Source organism: Urocampus carinirostris, chromosome 11 (assembly GCF_059441175.1).
Source record: "Urocampus carinirostris isolate Australia breed hairy pipefish chromosome 11, RoL_Ucar_1.0, whole genome shotgun sequence".
NCBI lineage: Eukaryota > Metazoa > Chordata > Actinopteri > Syngnathiformes > Syngnathidae > Urocampus > Urocampus carinirostris.
In genome coordinates, this window is record NC_142359.1 from 23,519,881 (window position 1) to 23,539,932 (window position 20,052).

General features: G+C 39.1%; 1 protein-coding gene across 8 annotated transcripts in view; it reads left to right on the forward strand.

Moving 5' to 3' along the window:
* The window catches only part of celf2 (cugbp, Elav-like family member 2), a 225,462-nt gene that overhangs the window by 176,218 nt on the left and 29,192 nt on the right, over positions 1-20,052 (forward strand). For all 8 annotated transcript variants that reach the window (XM_088348362.1, XM_088348360.1, XM_088348364.1 and 5 more), the window contains 2 exons: positions 2,125-2,259; positions 8,098-8,177. In XM_088348362.1, coding sequence (XP_088204488.1) covers positions 2,125-2,259; positions 8,098-8,177 — 215 coding nt within the window. The remainder of the gene's footprint in view (positions 1-2,124; positions 2,260-8,097; positions 8,178-20,052) is intronic.

The window sequence follows — 20,052 nt, forward strand, 5'->3', positions numbered from 1 at the left end:
AAAAAAGAATAAGAAAAATAGTTATTTTTGGTCACTTTGAGTCTCCTTGATTTTCATTCTAGTGATTTTAACCACTTGTTTCTGGTTGCAAGACAAAATACTACAACATATAGTAGTCAAATCATATAAACTGTCCCTCTACAAATACAACAAATACAACATTACTATTAAAGTGTCCGGTCCTCAAACCTCATCTAGAGGGCTGCAAATACAATTTTTACTGGGTATTTTTAAATTTTGTATTTTATTTCACTTATTGTATTTTATTTTCTTACATGAGGATACTGCTGGAAATGTGAATTAACCTTCGGGGATGAATAAAGTACCCCTCCCTCTCTCTTTCTCTCTCTCTCTCTCTCTCTCTCTCTCTCTCTCTCTCTCTCTCTCTCTTTCTCTCTCTATCAGATTATCTATCTCTATCCATCAGATGATCTATCTTTATATCTATCTATCAGATTGTCTATATTTCTATCCATCAGATTATCCATCCATCTGTCTATCTATCTATCTACATAGCTAGCTAGCTAGCTATCAGTCTAAATTGCCCTGGGGCACAAGTTTGAGACCCTGATCCTAGTGATTTTTAGAGGTCTTTTGATTTTGATGAAAATCATCTATGTCCTTCATATGTTATCATAAATTATGAATTGAGGTTGAATGGGGCATGAATTATATAGAAGTTAATGTCAACCATTTTCTGGAGTATGTACATTTTTAGGTGATTTTGTGTGATATATCGCTTGAGGCATGCGGTGGTCATAAATCATTCAGACACCAGTTTACTGGAACATTTTTATCAAGTTTTTAATGGATGTCCTTTGCTCGACTGTCAGTCTAAGGAAATACAAAATGAACATTGCCTGAGATTGATGTGCTCTTGAATTTTTGAGGCCCAATGTTAATACCCATCCAGTAATCCCTCCATTTTTTTAAAAAGTTGCTTTACAAAAAGTCAAAACCATTATTTAATTATTAAATACAGAACAAACCATATTTACAGGCTTAAGCATTAGTTTAAAAAAATAAAAGTATTGTAGTTTATAAACCTTTTTTACAAATTGTATTTTGACATTGCACTCTTAATAAAGGCACTATCCTCCTTTTTACTCCAGATGATATTTTGTCGCTAACATGTGAACGTTATAGTTTGCTAAATGTTTTGAAGGTTTTTTTTTTGTAATTTTATCTTGGATACATTTTTGCAACAATGTGATTATGTAGTCATCATTTTTCTTTAGAAAGGAATACAAATGAGTACTAATTTATTTTGTGAGTAAATGTTAAAAAACATCCCAAAAATATTTTGGGAAGATAACTTATATCTTATATATATTTTTTTCTCAAGATACTATCATTTAACAAAAAAACAAAGTACTATTTTTGATAAACTGTAAAACAGTTGCCCCTCTTTTTTGCAGGGATTGTGTCCTAAAGAAGACCTGCGATTGTCAAAATCTGCAAAGTACAAACTTGTATTAACTCAACATTCTACGTACATCGTACCCAAAGATTAACCCCTATTTAGACACTTAAGCGTTTGTTTAGCAAGCACAAGTACTGTATTTTTTACAAATGACGTCTGTTTGGTCGAATTAGAATTTTAAAAATAATATTTCTGTCATTCTCTATTGCAGAATGGTATTCCAAAAAGGGGTAGAAACGATTTTAGGACATTACTTTTTTACCTCAAGTTAAATTTTGTAGCCATCATATGAATGTCATTGAAAAACAAAAGTGATTTTCCCTGTTTTAGGGCGTGGAAAAGTCTAACTTTGTTGGCATTAGAAAGCATCTTCCTCTACATTTTGGTGCTTTTATCGGTCCAAAGTGTTTTGATGACATGATGGATTTTGGAGAAACTCAAAAAGATTTGCATGTACATAATGTAGGTCCGTCAAGCGGTTTTACGTACGTGTGCAACTTAGACCACAACATTACTGACGCACAGGCAGACACAAAAAGTAGGCGGGGCGACTGTTTAGCCAATCAGAATGCAGAATGAAAATCCACTAAAAATAAACCACGATGTAGCAAGAGAGGACTGTACTTTCATCCAGTCAAATTGCTTATCTAAAATTGTTCACTTTGGAAATGCCTAACTTATCCCTTCTCCGCCCCCTCCAGCTGTGGAAGACAGGAAGCTCTTCATCGGCATGGTGTCCAAGAAGTGTAATGAGAACGACATCCGGGTCATGTTCTCCGCATTTGGTCAGATCGAGGAGTGTCGGATCCTGCGGGGCCCCGACGGCTTAAGCAGAGGTACGTTTTGCCTATGACGCTCACTTCCATCCAGCGCGGAATGCTGTCGGCAGGGGGGGGAAATGGCCACAGCAGCCTCCAGTGCCCTCATGCAATGGGGCACAAGACGAACCTTCTCGAAAGGTTCTGGTCAGAGGTGGGGGAAGGTCTCCCATTTTGGACAGTCTCTCTTTAGTGAATTGAATTGACAAGTGTTTGGATCCCATCGAGGGCTGCAACAACATATCGATAAAACCAACTATTAAAACCAACAAATTTCATCATTCGTTTCGATTGTTTGTGTTGCGCTATTTATGCGTCACTCAGCACCTTAATTCATTGCAAATAAGAGTGCATTGAAATTTGTTGTTACGCAGTGTAGTTGGGACATGTTTGTAGTACCACTTCAATCCAGCAGAGCGTGACTCGAGACCACATTTTGTTGCGCGACAACTTGTAGCTACAGTTTTATCCTGCAGAGGGCGCCTCGAGACAATATTTTCATGCAGGGGGTCCTCTTGTTTAGACAAAGTACTCACATACTTCTCTAATGCAGCCTTTCCGTACCGTACATATTTGCTAGTGTATAGCATACATTTGTACATATTTTTGTCTATTTCAAGCTATTTGGCAAACACTCGGATTTGGTATTGTTTTATTTTAGAAAAATCTGTTGTCCAAAGTCCAAAAATTCAATATTTAATAAAAAGGAGGCAATTACAAATGTTTTTTTTTGTTTTTTTCTAAATCCAGTTCATCGATTAATCAAAAAATAATCGATTGATTTATCGATTATAAAAATAATCGATAGTTGCTAGAAGTTCTCATTTAGTGTTATCTCAGTACTCAGCTCATTTCTCACTCACCCTTTTATAGACGGTCTGATTTACGCACCCAAGTATACTACTGCAATATTTTAATCCACTCAAATGTTGTTGATTTAATATTTTATAGGTGCAAATAAACCTCCCCATTTTGTTCGGTGCAAGTACATTTTAATGACAACAATATATTCTGCAACTGAGTAAGATTTTATGACTTATTATGACTTAGTTTTATGCACAAATAATGGCCTTTCTCCACTCTCTTGGAATTGGATTTTACTCATTAGAGTAGGGGTGTCAAACATATGGCCCGCATGCCGAATCAGGCCCGGCAACTGATTTTAATTGGGCCAGTGAGATAATGCTAAGAGAAGCACAGGAGAAAAATGAGCTGCATCATGTCAAACAATGACCTGCAGTTTCAAATATGTACATTACACTCAATGTAGCCGAAGCTAAGCTCCCATTTATAAACCAGAGAACATTTAAAACAGAAGTGTTCCCAAATTCAGGTCAGAAAAAGAAAAATGTTAAATAATTTGCTCATAGATTAGTGTTTGTGTGCTCTTTTTGTCATTTCCAGTTTTCATAAGTTTCCCTGAGTTAAATAATGAGTTGTGGAAATGAATTCAATCGTTGTTCTTTTTTACAAATGTTCATTTGTTCCACATTGAAAGAGATCAAATCTTAGTGAAGGAAAAACTATCAAGGGAAGCAAACTCAGTGATTCTTTAATAACCAAATCTTACACCCCTGAATCATCCTTTTAATTTGAGCCTCTTAAAGATCTCCAACCCTTCAGCTAAAGCACATTTTTTATGCTATTCAGTTACTAGTCCGGGCCACACGAGAGTGCTTTTTTACCATATGAGAGACCGGAAAGATTAATACTTAAGACAGACGTCAGACTTCCTCCCACCTCCGGTTTTGGTCCTATTCAATGCAATCTTTTGAGTGACATCTTGGGGCTGTTGTGGCTACTGGGAATATTTTGGCTCTATTTTGCATCTTTCCCTCTCTCCCTCCCAAACCCCCTTCTTCCTGACCCCCTCCCCTCCTTCCCAACACAAAAATCACATCCTCGCTCCTTCTCCTCCCACCACATCACTCCTATACATGTGATTCAACTTCCAGCCTGAATTCACTGTCGTCCCGTCACCACCATGTCCCTCATTGAGTCTAACTCCAAAGTACTGTAACATTTTTCTTTCATTTTTCATTAGGAAACGGAGGAACTGAGGGATGCACACGGCTTGCCAACAATCTCTGACAGCAAAATTATGAAAACCTACGCAATTTAGCATTCACAATAAGTAGCCGCCTAAAAACATCTCTCCAAAATGTTTGGCTTTTGAAGCACTATATAAAATAAATAAATGCCATAATCATTTTCAAACTAACATGAACACCAAATTCATGGTGAAATTACCAATTGGATTTGTACAAACAATCAAATATGTGATGATGCATACAAAACTGTCTCTGAGAAGTAGAATATTGTGATAAAGTTGTACATTTTCTGGAATTTTATTAAATCAATTCAAGTCAAGTCATGTTTATTTGTATAGCCCTTAATCGCAAGGAGTCTCAAAGGGCTACACAGACCACAGATTATAGCAAACTACAGACTATTATTTCTCCATCCCCTGTTCTAAAAGCTACATGAAGGCAAGGAAAAACTCAAAAACATCAAAATAAATCAACCTTGAGAAGGGACTGCACATGAAATAATCCCCCTTCTAGGATGACCAGGATGCAATGGATGCGGCAATATCAAATAATACACAGATATTGTCAACATTAAATATAGGTCAATTATAAGGTATATAGGTGTGTTTTGGGCCTAAATCACAATGACCAAGCACTAGTGAGCTATTTTCAGAACAGGTCGCGGGCACCTCAGCTGTCCTTATAGGGCATGTGCACTATGTACGAGACCCCTGTTTTAGATGATGCCATACATCAGGTCCAAGTGCAAGTACGTTGGATCAAAATGTATGCACCGTGCAACAATCCGGCTCCAAAAAAAGTCATATTTTCTGGATTTATTACTAATACACTAAAAATATTCTTTTACTATGGTATATGTTTGCTCACATTTTACTTGTATACTTTTTCAAGATATTCTAATATTTTGAGAATTTATTTTTGAATTTGCTGTACTCAACAACACTAAAACAGTTGATACTATAATGAATCCAGAATGTATGTGGTAAATTAATTGTTTAGTAGATACTTTCAAAATGATAAAGGACACATCACTGGATTTTGAACTTGCCAAGAGTATATTGGTTAACTGTACCCAACCCTCGGCTAAGAAATTCCAAACTGTTCTAAAAGGTCAGACTCAAAGAGCTTTATTTCTATTAAATCTCTTCGTTTACAATGTAAATGTAAATGGTCTTCTTTTAAATAGCGCTTTTCAAGTCACTGAGGTCCTCCCAAAGCGCTTTACAATGTGCTTTACACATTTCCCTTTTACACACTAACTACCCAATAGCAGCGTCAGCCATGCAAGGCAACTACCTGCTATCGGGGGCATTAGGGATTCAGTGTCTTGCCCAGGGACACTTCGACATATAACACGGAGGAGCCGGGAATCGATCATGAGACCTCTTGATCCCAAAAGGAGCGCCTCACCTACTGCTTCCCAGTAGCAGATCAACCCTAGAGGGTGTAAAAATCAAAGAACAGCAAAATGATTGACCAATAGTGACAATGACGTAAACAGCTCATAATTGTCTAAATAACAGTGCAACATAACAGTCAAAACAACAGTGAGCCAAAATAATGAACCACTGTAAAAAATATCAAACAATCTTGGCATCCTCACCAATTTTGTTTGCAGATTTCAATAGTAAAAACAGAATAAATGATTTATTTATCCCTCCTTTTTATATCACAGTAACAGAAAAATAATCAACAGTTTTTATCGTCTTAAAAAGAGAAAACCAAACATTAAATCACTATCTTAACGGTATGGCATTGTTATTGTTTTTAAATGTAAGAACTTTATCACAATATTGTAGTTCGCTGAGACATCGGCCATATGGGCGAGTATTGTTGCCGATACAATTTCATATCTAGTAACCAGTGTGCAACAACTGACTCCTTTGTAAATCCATCATCTCAGTGAGAATTATTTGCAGCTCGGTTGAAAATCCACCACCTGCGCTTCCAGTGTGTCCTCCTCCTCTTCCTCCTCTTTTTCCTTTTCCTCCTCCCGTCAACGCCAGCTTCAGTGTCATCTTGTCAGTCGTGTGCTGCTGTTGGTGTTGTTATCGTGTAGTTATTGTGTAGTTGTTCTGAGTGTTTTACCGTTGCTTGGACTTTCTCAGCGTGCTCCACTCTCCCCCGATTCTACAAGAAGCAGCCCGGTGTCACCAAAATGTACCAATTTGTTCTCCCGACATCCGCCGTCTGCAAACCGCCTCCCTCACATTTCTCCAAGTGCCGCTCTTTTGTCCTGATCAATATTTCAGATGACTCGGTGTTAATGCGGAGCACTTTGCAGTGAGTGGGTATAGGAAGTAATGCCGCACCGGCTGAGCGGGTGAATAAACAGCCCCCGACCAGGTTAGGAAATAAACAGCATCCAAAAGCGTCCCCGTAGTTCCCGGGATACGCAGGCCCTGCCTCCTGGTGCCACTGGGCCGCTTTTAAAGATTGCGGCATCAATCAGAGGAGCCGTCGTTCTATTAATAAAATATGGATCATACCACCAGCAGACCAGGAGGGCCAAGGGAGCTAGCCTAGTTTTACGAAAGGGCTGTTTGCTTCCATGCCACAGGGAAGATATTTTTAGGGCTAGGAAGCTGAAATAAATAACCAGGTTCACGGTTTATTTAGTGGCAGTAAACGGGTCAAGCTGAGTTTTTAGCCCACGATAACCGCTGATGGCTTTATAATAGCCCCAAGTACTAATCGTAAGGGAGACATTGACCCATTTAAAAGCGGAACAGCGGTCTAGGGAGCAGGTCATCAAAATGGCAAATCAAAGTTGTAAAAGGGCAGATTAGACACTGATTTCATGCTAGCTATAATTTAATCATATTTTAGCATTACAGTAATCCTTTTTTTGCAGAGGTTGGGTTGCAAAAAGGACCTGCTATAGTCAAAAGCCGCAAAGTAGCAACCTTTCTTTATTAAATACTCTATTTTACATTGGACCCAACCCCTAACCAAACCCTATCTACAGGCTCAGGAATTTGAGATTACTGTATTTTGGGGGTAAGGGGTTCGTGGTCAAAGCATTTTCAGGTATCATAGTTCAAATGTTTTATTAACCGTGGATAACCCAAGGGTTATAATTTTCCAAAGAAGAAAAGGGTGTTAGGGTTATCCAGGGGTTTTAATCACATCAAATTGTAGACTATTTATTTCTTTTCAGGCAGGGTTTCTTGAAAAATGTTGTGGGTCTTCTGATCGTAGAATGCTAGGCTTCAAGGACTAAAGTCTAGGTGATGTAGTTCTACTCTGCTTGATCTAACTTGGAAGACTTTTTAGTTTGTCAGTCAGTTTTGTTCATAAAAGTCATTTCGGGGTAGTGTTTAGGAAACCTATTACCGTAAATTGTGAGAATTTAAAACTGAGCCAAATTTTTTTAGGATGTTAGTCATCGGCGAACCCACAAAACTTCTCCATAAAAAACGCCTGAAAGTGAAAAGGAAGTCTACTTTTAGTTGAAAATTCAAATGCGCAAAAAATTGGATCCACTTCACAATCGTCGCAGCTGTTCGGAAGCTTCGGATGGCGGGGAGGTGGAGTCACGTGGAAAGTGGGCGGGACTGTGATTGTTGAGACCACCGTGCCTGTTTTCCTGATGTTGTTCCAATAGCGACTGACAACACTCGTTGTCTCGTTCTCTGTTTTTTGGGTCTCTTGTGGGTTTTTTTATAACGACGACGTGTCCAACCCTTTTGTCTTGTTTTTGTTCTTTCTCGTCTTTCCTCCTCTTCCTGCCCTCCTTCCTCCCTCCTGCTGTCCAACCATCCCTCCCCAATCCCCTCCCTGTGCCCCTCATCCCTCCCTACAGGATGTGCCTTTGTCACGTTTTCCACCCGAGCCATGGCACAGAATGCAATCAAAGCCATGCATCAGTCTCAGACTATGGAGGTACTGTGCCTTCTCATCTTATACTCTTTGTCCGATATTAATAAGAATCGGTGTTTCAGACATTTTCTACCTTGCACTGCCACACACAGATCATTCATTCAAAATGTCTGCACAAATAACAAAGCTAGTACCATATTTTCCAGTGCGATTGAGTACTGATGCAATCCTAAGACCTGTGGGTCTTTTTATAGATGGGCTTGCTGCTTAGTGAGACTTTCTTTTGGGGCTGGATTTTGAATTTCATTAATGAGCTACAACTTTGTGAAGCGATTACAGTTTGATTGTATATCATCAGAGTTCATCGTTGTGCTCTGCGGCCATACAAAATGAGTCACACTCACATCCTGCTAATCTTGTTGCCTAGCCAGGGTCCTTTTGTTTCGTTTTTTTTTTCCTGCAAAATGGTTAAAATCCATTAAAATAACCGGGAATGTGACTATTTCAAACCCAAGTCACAGTGATTTTGTCCTTTTACACATAGTCTCGTGAGACGTCATTGTTGAACTACTTATGGTACCGAAACCCACAAAACTACTTCTTGCCCTGATCATGGGAACCCCCTGACTTGTTTTGTTTTTGATTGAATAGCTGACTTTCATTGAATTTTATCGAATTGTATTAAATTGAATTAATTTTAATTACCTTTTCCATTGATATCAGTAAACATTAGAGATTAGATGTGGCAACACACATAACATAGACTTAAATGAGAAAAATAAGATAAAAGATTTGCCAGATAGTTTTATTTGGAAGAAGGGAAAGGATAGTACACACGATCCTGAGATCGCTGGTCGTGGGGAGCAGGTTGCTCAGACGCGGAAGTGGTATTTCCGTGGCGAGTTAAGGCAGTGTCGAGAGCGGGAAAAACAGATTGGTGGCCGGGACGGGGGAGCAAAAACGTAGTCAAATTCAGAAAATGGGCCGGAGCCGGGAATCAAACAGGAATAAGAACAGGAGAGAGTCAGGGTCGGAAGGCTTGCCTAGCGTAGCTGAGGTTCGCAAGACGGACTGACAATGGGTGACAGTAAGACGGGGGGGTGAAAAGAGACAAGCAGCCAATCAGCGTCCGAGGCAGTTGCCGCCAAAGGAGCAGACTAAGGTGCCTCGCATCAGTAATCATGACAGAAACTGGTCTATGTTGCAATGAAAAATAGTGAATCATATGCAAAGTCGTACAATGTTTGTCGTACCAAAAATTCCCCAAAAAGTGGACAAATTTTTCAATGCAACTGACAAGATACATATTTTTCACGCTTGTTTAGGGTGGTGATGGCCCTAGAGAAGAGACAGGCTTTTCCAACTGGTTATTCTTTGTTTTTAAGGGAAATCTGGACCCTGTTGGTTTAGGAATCCTTAAACTGTAAAAATTGCCTACCAGAGGGGAAAAAGTCAAAGAAATGGGGGCCGGAATTTTCCAGGCGGTATTCATTACTTTCTGTACGTATTTTCTGTCCTCCACCGTGGTGCCCGCATACCCCACCGTGACGCTTTCTGCTGAATTATGTGCCATTGCTTCTTGAGACTCTTTTTATTCCTCTATTTAAGATACCCACAAAATTTCATGATGCCACTCAAACAGGCTATGAAGTGGCGTTTTTACAGCAATTCACTAAGTGAAAGATCTTGAAAACCTCTTACTTGTTTTGCATTTTTGTGGGATTTTTTTGGGGAGATTTACTCATGATAAAGAGGCCTACTCAATTCGCTTCAAATTCCCAATACGGACTCAAATTATTCAATAATTCTGGGGCTGCAACTGAGCAAATTATAAGGGTCAGTTTGCATTGGAGAATTTATGTGCAAGTTAAGTGTATAAAAACGTTGCGTTTACACATGCTCGTAGTGTAGGTGCAGATACGCCTCGGCGATGGTACTCTCACCTCACGGAATAAAAAAATCAGTGAAAACAAACACCTTTGACACAGAGAAGGAGGTTACTGCAGACCTCATCAGCTGCGCCTTAATAGGGGTCGTGGATGCCAGTTATTTTCTTTTGTGCACGCGTGTGCGCCATCTTAGGGTTCCGGATGGGTGACAGGCCTGCCATTGGGAGAAAATTAGACGAGTGAGTCAGCGCTAATAACAGGCTGTGTGCTGCATAGGCCCGTTCTTGTAACCCCCTTGGAACCCCGTCATTAGGCGCGATCATCGTAATCGCCCTGACCGTGACATCCGCCCCCTCCTTACGGATGCATGCATTCGACTACTGGCATTGTGTGGCGAATCCATGCATGCTGTTGGCCAATTGCAACCTTTCACATCTCATTGTGAGGTTGGAAAGATTTTATGACAATTCCTTTTCAGGTGTAGGGAACCTTTGTTTGAAGGGTCGTCTGTTGGAGTCGCAATAACTCGTCAATTATTAGATCCAAGCCACGCCCACCATAGATACTGTATCCATGTATCACATGCGGAGCAAATAGAGCAGACGAAAATACAGCGAGCGACTCTTTGGTCGCTATTCCTGATAGCATAGCAGAGGTAGGTAGAGTAGCTAAAAATTTTACCCAAGTAAAAGTACTGTTACTTCAGAATAATATTACTCAAGTAGACCGAAGTACTTACTTGAATAAAAGTAAAAAAATACTTGGTGAAAAAATTACTCAAGTACTGGGTAACTGCAGCAACGTCATACTTATTGATTTTTTTTAGAAACAACCAATCAGATCATCAAATTATCAAAGTCCATCCAATAAACAAAAAACAAATTAAATTTATAAGTTGATTAAAATAATCAACGTAAATTCAAGTGCTTTAATAAACAATTAAGTAAAAATAGTATAAATCAATTAAATAAATTAAGTACATGTTGCACCAAGTAGCACATTTTTATCTTTACAGCCTCTGCAAGCAGAACAAGATGCTAGCCCATGAATTCAAACAAAAGAGACATTGCATATTGTAGCTGGCGTTTGGTACCCTTTTAAGGGGAAGATGCTTTTGATGTGAGGCCAGAGGTGCTCCTCCTCTTCTGTGTTTTCATAGTCGTTATTGCTAAGCGACATTTTCCATCTGTTTCATCCGTAAACAACTCTTTACCCCGCTGTCGTTAAATATGGTCACGTGAGGAGGCTGCAACGTTTGATTGGTTAAACATGGTAGAGCCTGGCGGAGATCTGCGTCAAAATAAATGTGCCTTAGCGGAGACAGACATATGTGTACCTACGTGGACATGTATTAAGGAATGAAGTAACGACTTCAATTTTGCCTAATGTAGCGGAGAAAAAATACTGTGTTTTCTTCACAAATTTACTCAAGTAAAAGTAAAAGTATAGGGATTTAAAAATACTCCTAAAAGTACATAATTTCCCAAAACTTACTCCAGTAGATGTAACGGAGTAAATGTACCCACCTCTGTAGCATAGCCGTATCATCTCTTCCTTATTATGCAAAATGATCTCAAAAGTCAGTAGAAAAGGGTCTCAATTATCATACTGTATACAGAGTTATATTCATAGGATCAATGTGTCCAAAGACAGTAATAACCTTTTTAAGGGTGGATGCAAAATTCTGGGGATCTGCGAGGATGTCAGAAGCCCCTTACCAACTACACTTCGAAATAGATTGCGATTTGTAAGAGATAATGGTAAATAGAGGATATACAAATGAGTGACTCACAAAATAAGTGGTGCCTTCTCCACTGGTTCTGAGTCTCTGGCGAGGAACATGGAAACTACATCAAAAGCCTCTCAAATCCGATATACCAGATCACAAATTCTACATCCTATATCTCCCATAATTTACAAGTTTGACTTCAATTTTGAAACGCCTCCTTCGCTTGTTTTAACTTACAAACTTCTCTCACTGACAAGCAACCGACCCAGCACCAGTGTAATAAAAATAAATAAAACTCTGTAGAACTTCATTTTACATCCCATCGATCCTATGCACCTTTAGATGGCGAAGCCGCTAGTATGCCATGCATTCTGTATGATACAAAAAGGGGGCAGGGTTGTTGGTTCTGATTGGCCAAAAACAGCGTTGTCAGATCGATTAATTACCGGTAATGGAGAACTAATTTAACAGATCAACAGTCAGAACTATCAGATCAAAATATTTTTATATATTAGGAGTAAAAACGCTTCTAATCCTCAGAGTTCTAGCTTTTCGACAGTAAATACTGAGTGTCAAAAAGAGACAGTGATAAGCAATTCCGTGAATTTGCGGTCTGCTTTTGTGGGGTCTTAAACACCTTCTAGTGGTCAAAACGGGTTCTGCATTTCTTGACCTTTGACCACTTGAGGCAGTAGAATCTCATCTTCTATTGGCCGAGCCATTTTTCTTGTTATTGTACAATTGGATACTCTGCTATACTCTTAAACGTGTAACGTAAAAGTAAATTGGGTTATAGCAAGGAATAACTGTGTTATAAATCATTTCCAAGTGTGCCGTGAAACCTTGTCTAGTGTGCCGCTGGAATTTGCCCAATTTTATCTTTCCAAAAAAATCAGGCCATTATTCAATATTTTTGCTTTCTTCAGACGAGGACCTGTAATAGTCATCCATATCATGTGGCAGTAAATTTGTTATATACTTTTAATATACTAATTATCTGCTCGCGAGGTAGCACCGTACATTTAATAACTTCATTTGTTTAACAAAGCAGTTTAAGATTGTACTGTAAAAATAAAAACATAAAAACAGCACATCATTCTTTTTATTTTAGGTATTAATTTCTTATTTTTATATACTAATTACCTACTTACGAGGTAGTACAGTGAAATATTTGACATAACTTCATTTTCTAACATTTTCGATGGACGTGTGCCTCTGAACTTTTTTATAAATAAAAGTGTGCCTTGGTTCAAAAAGGGTTGAAAAACACTGTATTTGATGACACAGGTTGAAATAAAATTCTTTTGAGTTTCCCAATTTCATTGATTAAATTTCATATGCATCAACAGATGAATTGAGTATTTTAAAGAGGAGTGTGTCTTTAAAAGAATTCTCGTTGAGTTGATTTTTTTTTTCGAAATTAAGTTATTTTTTTCTACTGCGCCTTTAGGTAGGAGGAACGGGGAGGGCGTGGGGATTGGCGAGTGACATGTCCGTCACTACAGTTTTTGTTAGTGTAGCATGACAATGGTGAAGGTACGAAAAGGCGTTTTTCACTAAGGCTGCAATGATGACACAAGCCAGAAGATGGCTTAGAAATAGAAAAGTTCCAAATTCCGGACAGCACCTTTAGGTAATTGTTTTTTTTTTAAACGGCTGCACATAAACATGTAAAATTACGTCTCTGTCTTTTAGATTTATCTCATGCTGTCACGGATTGGAAGCAACCTTCTGCCAAAAATGTCTGGTTGTCAAGATTACTTTTTGTAGTCATGATAAGAAAAGTTATTAAGCTATTAAGCAAGAACGATTTGACACTCTTGTGGCTGACACACTTCCTGAGGTAAATAAGACACGAGGCCTTGGGCGCTTTGGTTTGGTCAGCGTCTGCAATTTAAAAGTAATTACTTTCTCTCCCAATGAGTTTTGGTAAATAGAGTCGGGTTATTGGCTTGGCTCCGTTTCACCGTGTGTGAGAGGTTGTCCGTGTGCAGTTGCGAACCTGTGCGTGTTTCTCACCTCCTAATCACATCATACCAGTTGTACCTTATTTTCCCAACTATAACGTGCACTCAAAATCCGAAATTGGCCAGAAATTTGAGAGTGCGTATAATAGGCTGCCCCTTAGATGCAGACAAAAGCAGAAATGCGTTCATATTTGTGCAATAATTGATCATTATCGCTGACCACAATTTCAAAACAATGGTGGCATTGAGGATCGAACCATATAGCTGTGGTAGAAGGGTTATTCTCAATTGCACAATATTGGATACAACTGGAGTCAAACCCAGATAGTGGGAGGGAGAGCGCTATCTACTAGTCCACTAGGGATGTAGCCAACAAATATTAAGGCACTAGCTCTTATCTCGTTATCACACTATTTTTATTCACGGAACCAGATAAGTTAGAAAAAGGAGAAAACCCAACAAGATCACAGGTGTATATCGTTTTGTTTCACTTTTTCTCAGCACAAACTGTAAGTGACACCCATCTGAGACTATACCACTTTGACATTAACTTATGCTGCTGTCAAATTGTTGGTACCATGTCCGCACTTTTAATGTTTACTTCGGGTCATTTATGTGTTTGGCGTTATTTACGTATATTCATTATAGATATTGTTTGGATTTTGTATGAATTTGTATTTTATTTTTGTGTGAATGGATTCTCTGAACAAAGTTTTATTTGTAGTTTTGACAATGACAATAAATATTCTGAATCCGAACCCTCTTAAATATGTGCGGCCATGCGTTTAATTATATATTTCACAATGACCAAATTGCTTCCCAAAATGCCTTTCTTTTCATTCAGTTCAGAATGACCAAATTAATTCCAACAATGGCTTTCTTGGTTCAGGTCAGGATCTGGAGCGCTTTGTAAAGACTTTGCGAGTCAGCCTTACAATAAAGATGCTCCCCTACTTACAACCATTAGACTTGCGTAAAATGGTGGATACAAACATTTTTTTCGGGATGTCAAAAAATATCCGGACATTGCTGCAAGTTAGATTTTGTATTGTGTGCACCTTTTTCCGAGTACAGGGCATTACTGTAGTGCTTCTTTCCGCCGCTACCGGTGTGTGGCGCTGTGAGAGGTCACCCAACATCCACCTGGAAGTAAACAAATTCACTTCCTCTTCCTAGTTATTGTGTAAACATTCTATACTGTCTATGTCTCTAACTATCTCCAGCGCGCTACGAACTGTGACATTTTTATTGTTTAAATTTCTCGTGGATCCATTCAATATGCTTAGTGTAAAGTGTAAAGAAGAGGCGAGCCGTTTCTTTTTAAAAGAAAGTAGAATAAGAAAGCTTAATGCGGTTGAGAAAATGGTCAGAGCGCTTTTTTCGGACACTTTTTACCACGGAGGAGGACCTCTTGAAGCGCATCTTCCAAAATTAAGTTAACTCAACTTTATTTATCTCTTTATTAGTACAAAACAATACAGGTTACTTATACAAGCCTTAAACATACTTATATAAACCTTAAACATACAAAATATAGCACTGAAGCAACTTACGAACAAATTCAACTTACGAACAATCGTTCGCAAGTAGGGCAGCGCCTGTACTGTATTTTGAATGTAATTTAATGTCTGACAATATTCTCGCACCCCTGCTTAATAACATCAACAATTTGGTACAGTGACTAAAAATAGTGTGAATTTGAGCAAAAAGCTAGTGCCTTTTCATGTGTTGTCCCTACACTTTATGGGTATGACAAAATAAAGCAGCAAGTATATAGGTCATTTCTATCAAAAGGAAGGATTTGGTTTAAATTATTGCAAACCAAATGCTCTTTCTGGCCACAAGAATGCAGTGTTGAGTTTGTATAGTGTGGTGAGTTCACTTGAAAAACTTAATCCACTTAACTGGTAAATTAAACCAGATAACACATTCAATGCCAAACATTTAAATATGTGTCCCCATTGTTTGTGAATAAATGTGTTGTGCTTGGAAAATATCCCTTGTCATATGTTCCTTTTATATGTAGGGTAGGTTACTAATGTAGGCTGAATGATAAAGCTAAAAAAAAATTAATGTTACAGCCCACCTGAGAAAAACAGAAAAACTGGATCTCGCCATCCAGCTAAACTCAGTTTGACTTCCCTGATCTAGTGGATAGGATCTTACATGCTCCTCGCTGTGATCAGGATTCAATTCTCGTTGCATCCAATGGTATGCAATTGTTATTTGTTGCATCCAATGTTGTGCAATTGTGATGGGTGATATTTTCTGACTGATCAATCAATGCACAAATATTATTTATATTTATATTTTGTGCTATCGTAGTCCTGAATGTAGTTTTAATTCCATGTACCTTACACATGAGAATAATTATCATAAATTATGCGCCTTATAAACTGATGCACCTGATACAGGATACAGGAAATACAGTACTTTGTTCTGGCAGATAAGTTCGATTTTGCTATACCCTCGAATGTTGTTTTTCAGCATTTTAAATATTATTCGGTATTATAAATATTCACTGTGATGGGTGAGTGGGGGGTACGGCTGCGTACATGTTGACAGACCTGTCACTGTTATATCCGACGTCTCATTACGCCGTGACATTCAGGCGGGCGCTGCCACGTGCCGACGGCCGCCTGAATGTCAGGTCCTAATGAAAGTGGAAGCTAGCTAGACAGCTGATTGGTTCACAGGTGGGGTCGGCACATTGCACACCCTTCATCCAACCATTGTATACAACCCCCGGTACTGTACGTACTGGAAATGCATAACTAATAGATCTTTTTTTTCTTTTTTTTTTTTTTAATTTGCGTTCCACTACCTAAATATAGAAACATTCTGTTTATTGTCAATGTTTTATTGGCTTAAGTCAGTCTGCTTAACTGGCAAAATGTACATAATATGGAACTAAGCAGTATTGATTTGAGCCAGTATTCAAACGAGTTTCAAATCAAAATGTTTCCGCTCAGAATAGAAGGTCATCACTTAAAGGGACAGTGTGTAATATTTAGTGCTTCCCATTGGTAAAAAAACAAACTGAATTCAGTTAAGTATGGCCCTTAATCTCAAGGAGTCTCAAAGAGCTTCACAGACCACAGATGATTGCAAACCACAGTCTATTATTACACCATCCCCTGATCTAAAACCTACATGAGGGCAAGGAAAAACTCAAAAACCTCAACATGAAGAAAATGACGTAACCTTGAGAACCACCAATCGAGAGCTGGTTCCTTTCGAGACAATATGTTTCTCTTGATTGGTCGAAATGCATTTTTTTCAGGGATTTTGTGCTGTTGGCTTTGAATTTGTTGAGTATAAAGAAGGTTATTATTGTTTTGTATTGTTTTTCTTTGTCGATTTTTAAATATTTTAATTTTTATTTCCAGTGTTTTCAGTGTTAACGTTTTAGTGTTAATTCTGCTTTTTTTCCCCCTTTTTAACTTTTCACTCATACACTTATTCTTAGGGACAATGTTTGTAACCACATATTTTTGGGTCGGAAACCAGAGTGTCAGGAGAAAACACACAATGGTACAGGGAGAATAATAAAACCCCACACAGGGAGGCCACTAGCTGGAATTGAACCAGGGACCTCTGAACTGTGATGCCGATTCTCTATCCAGTCAGTGCCACCTAGTAATAATTCATGCCTAAAAAATTATTTGAGTAATGGGCAAAAATACATGCACTATCATACCAATGTTTATTTTAATAAATATTCATAGGTCAAGAATTTGTATTTCTTTTACATAGCTGAATCCATACCTAGTGGTCGCCGCCAATTTGTCTGACATTTTGCCTCCACCCTGTTCTTATTTGGCACAGGTTTTCGTTCCCATTAGACAAAACAGTGGAATCTAGTGGTTAAATATTGCACAATTTACTTTGAATGGTTTTGCGCAGGGGACCCCAAACTTTTTCCTGAGAGGGCTAACTGAACTTTTCCCTCTGATGAGGGGCCTGGGTCAGACAAAGAGTGACAATTGCAGGAGTGCCTCAATGTAAAAAGGTATTGGTTCCCAAAAAGCCACAATGAATTGACCCTTCTGGATTATTTGCACACAATAAGCAATAACACTATACATTAAAGAGATATTGACCAAATGACACTGTGGATTTTTCACAGAAAAAAAGAACAGCTTATTTGAGAGAGCACTGGACCAACAGCACTACAGATGACTTGTGAAAAGGCAGTTGATTTTAATCTCTGTATCACTCCTTGGTAGTGACTGAAGTTGGCAAAAAAACACACACACAAACATTTTTGGACCATGGCCAACCTAAATGCCCACCCAAACAAGTTAAGCTGGTCATGATTTTGTCCCTCCAGATGAAACGGGACACAAGAAAGCGGCCATGTCACTCGGGTCAGGGTGACACAACACACTCTTCTGTTCAACAGCAGGGCCCGACAGCTTTCACCGGTTTACCCCTGCCGCGTCATACAAGTGCTCTACCCGTCCCATAGAACTCGTCTAAACATCCCACTATCCTTTTACAACACCTCTCCACTCATTCCTATCACCAACAAGAGCTCTAGCTTCCACTATATATAGACCTCTTTCCTGCAGTGCACTCATAACACCATCCATCCAATTTACTTTGATAAATAACATGATACAAATGATCCAGCTTTTCAGTGTACAAGAGTGGCACCACACCAACACAGTAGTAGTGTTTTTTTTTATCATTTCCTACATATTGTTTACATTACATTACATTAGCTGCTCCGCTTATCCTCAGTAGGGTCGCGGGGGTGCTGGAGCCCATCCCAGCAATCATCGGGCAGTGGGCAGGGGACACCCTGAACTGGTTGCCAGCCAATCACAGGGCACACAGGGACAGACAACTCGCTCGCTGATTCACACCTAGGGACAATTTGGACCGGCCAATCCACCTGAAATGCATGTCTTTGGAATGTGGTAGGAAACCGGAGTGCCCGGAGGAAACCCACGCAAGCACGGGGAGAACATACAAACTCCGCACAGTAAGTCCAGTAGCTGGATTTGAACCCACACAGGAGGTTCCCAGGACCTTAAAACTGTGCCGCACACGCGCTAACCACTGCGCCGCCGTGTTGCCTACATATTGTCATTATATTTTTTTAACATTTGTATTTGGCCGCAGTTTGCCTAGCCCTGCCCTGAGCAAATATCAAAAAACAGCCCGTTCATAGCCAATCCTGCCTGGTGTCGACCGCAAGAAAAGAATATCTCGAAGCGAAACCACCTCCTGATTTCCTTTGCACACACACAAAAAGAAATTCCCTGGCACTAATTAAAGTGACTCCTGATGGTCCGAATCTCTCAATCTTCTGGCCGACCAGTTATCTCTCCATCAGGCTCCTTCCGGTCATCTCGTCGTTCGAGCGTGCTCTCCCATTAACGCATACGCTCAAACACTCCCAGGCAGCTGATGAAATAGTTGGAGAAGTCGGGAAATCTCTTTCTGGACTTGGAGATAACTGAGCCCTTGTGGGCCCCTCTGGCTTTGGAGTCGAGCTTCTTGCTTATGCCCGGCTTCGTGCACATCAGTTAGCATTATGTGTGTGTGTGTTCATTGTCATTTTTGCTCTTTATTTCATTTATTTTTCTTTTGTATTAACAGAACTGAAAATGAAACGGTTCCATGTCTTGTTAAGAGCTTGCCAATTTTTTGAATGTCATTTCAAAGAGACAATGCGTAGTATTTGACCTCCAGATGTTGATGTATGATGCAAGGCAACCAAAATGAGAGCTAAAAAGTACAAGGAATAATACAGACTACTGAGACTCAAAGTGACCAAAACCTTTGCCTATCCTTCGTGATGTTTTTGCATGACAGTGTGCTTTATTTGATCTCTAGATGTTGATGTATAATGTAAGGCAATCAAAACGAGTGCTTAAAAGTACGAGGAATAATACAGACAACAGAGACTCAAAGTGACAAAAGCTTTTGCCCATCCTTTGTGATTTTTTTGCTTACCTGTAGGAGCAAGAAAGCAGATAATTTTACGTCAGTTCCTTCTGTTTATGTGAGACTCAACTTTTAAAGTATTTGCTTTGCTGCCATGCATTTTTTATACATTTCACAATGACCAAATCACTTCCCTCAATGCCTTTCCTATCATTCAATTCAGAACGATGTAATTACTTCCCACAATAGCTTTCTTTATTCAGTTCAGGATCTAGAGCGCTTTGTAAAGACTTTGTGAGTCAGCTATAAATGACTGTATTTCAAATGTATTTCTAATGTCTGACAATATTCTTGTGGCCCTGGCATTTCAAAGGGACAATGTGTGTTGTTTGACCTCTAGATGCTGCTGTAAGATGTAGTGCAATCAAAACAAGTGCTTAAAAGTACAAGGAAGA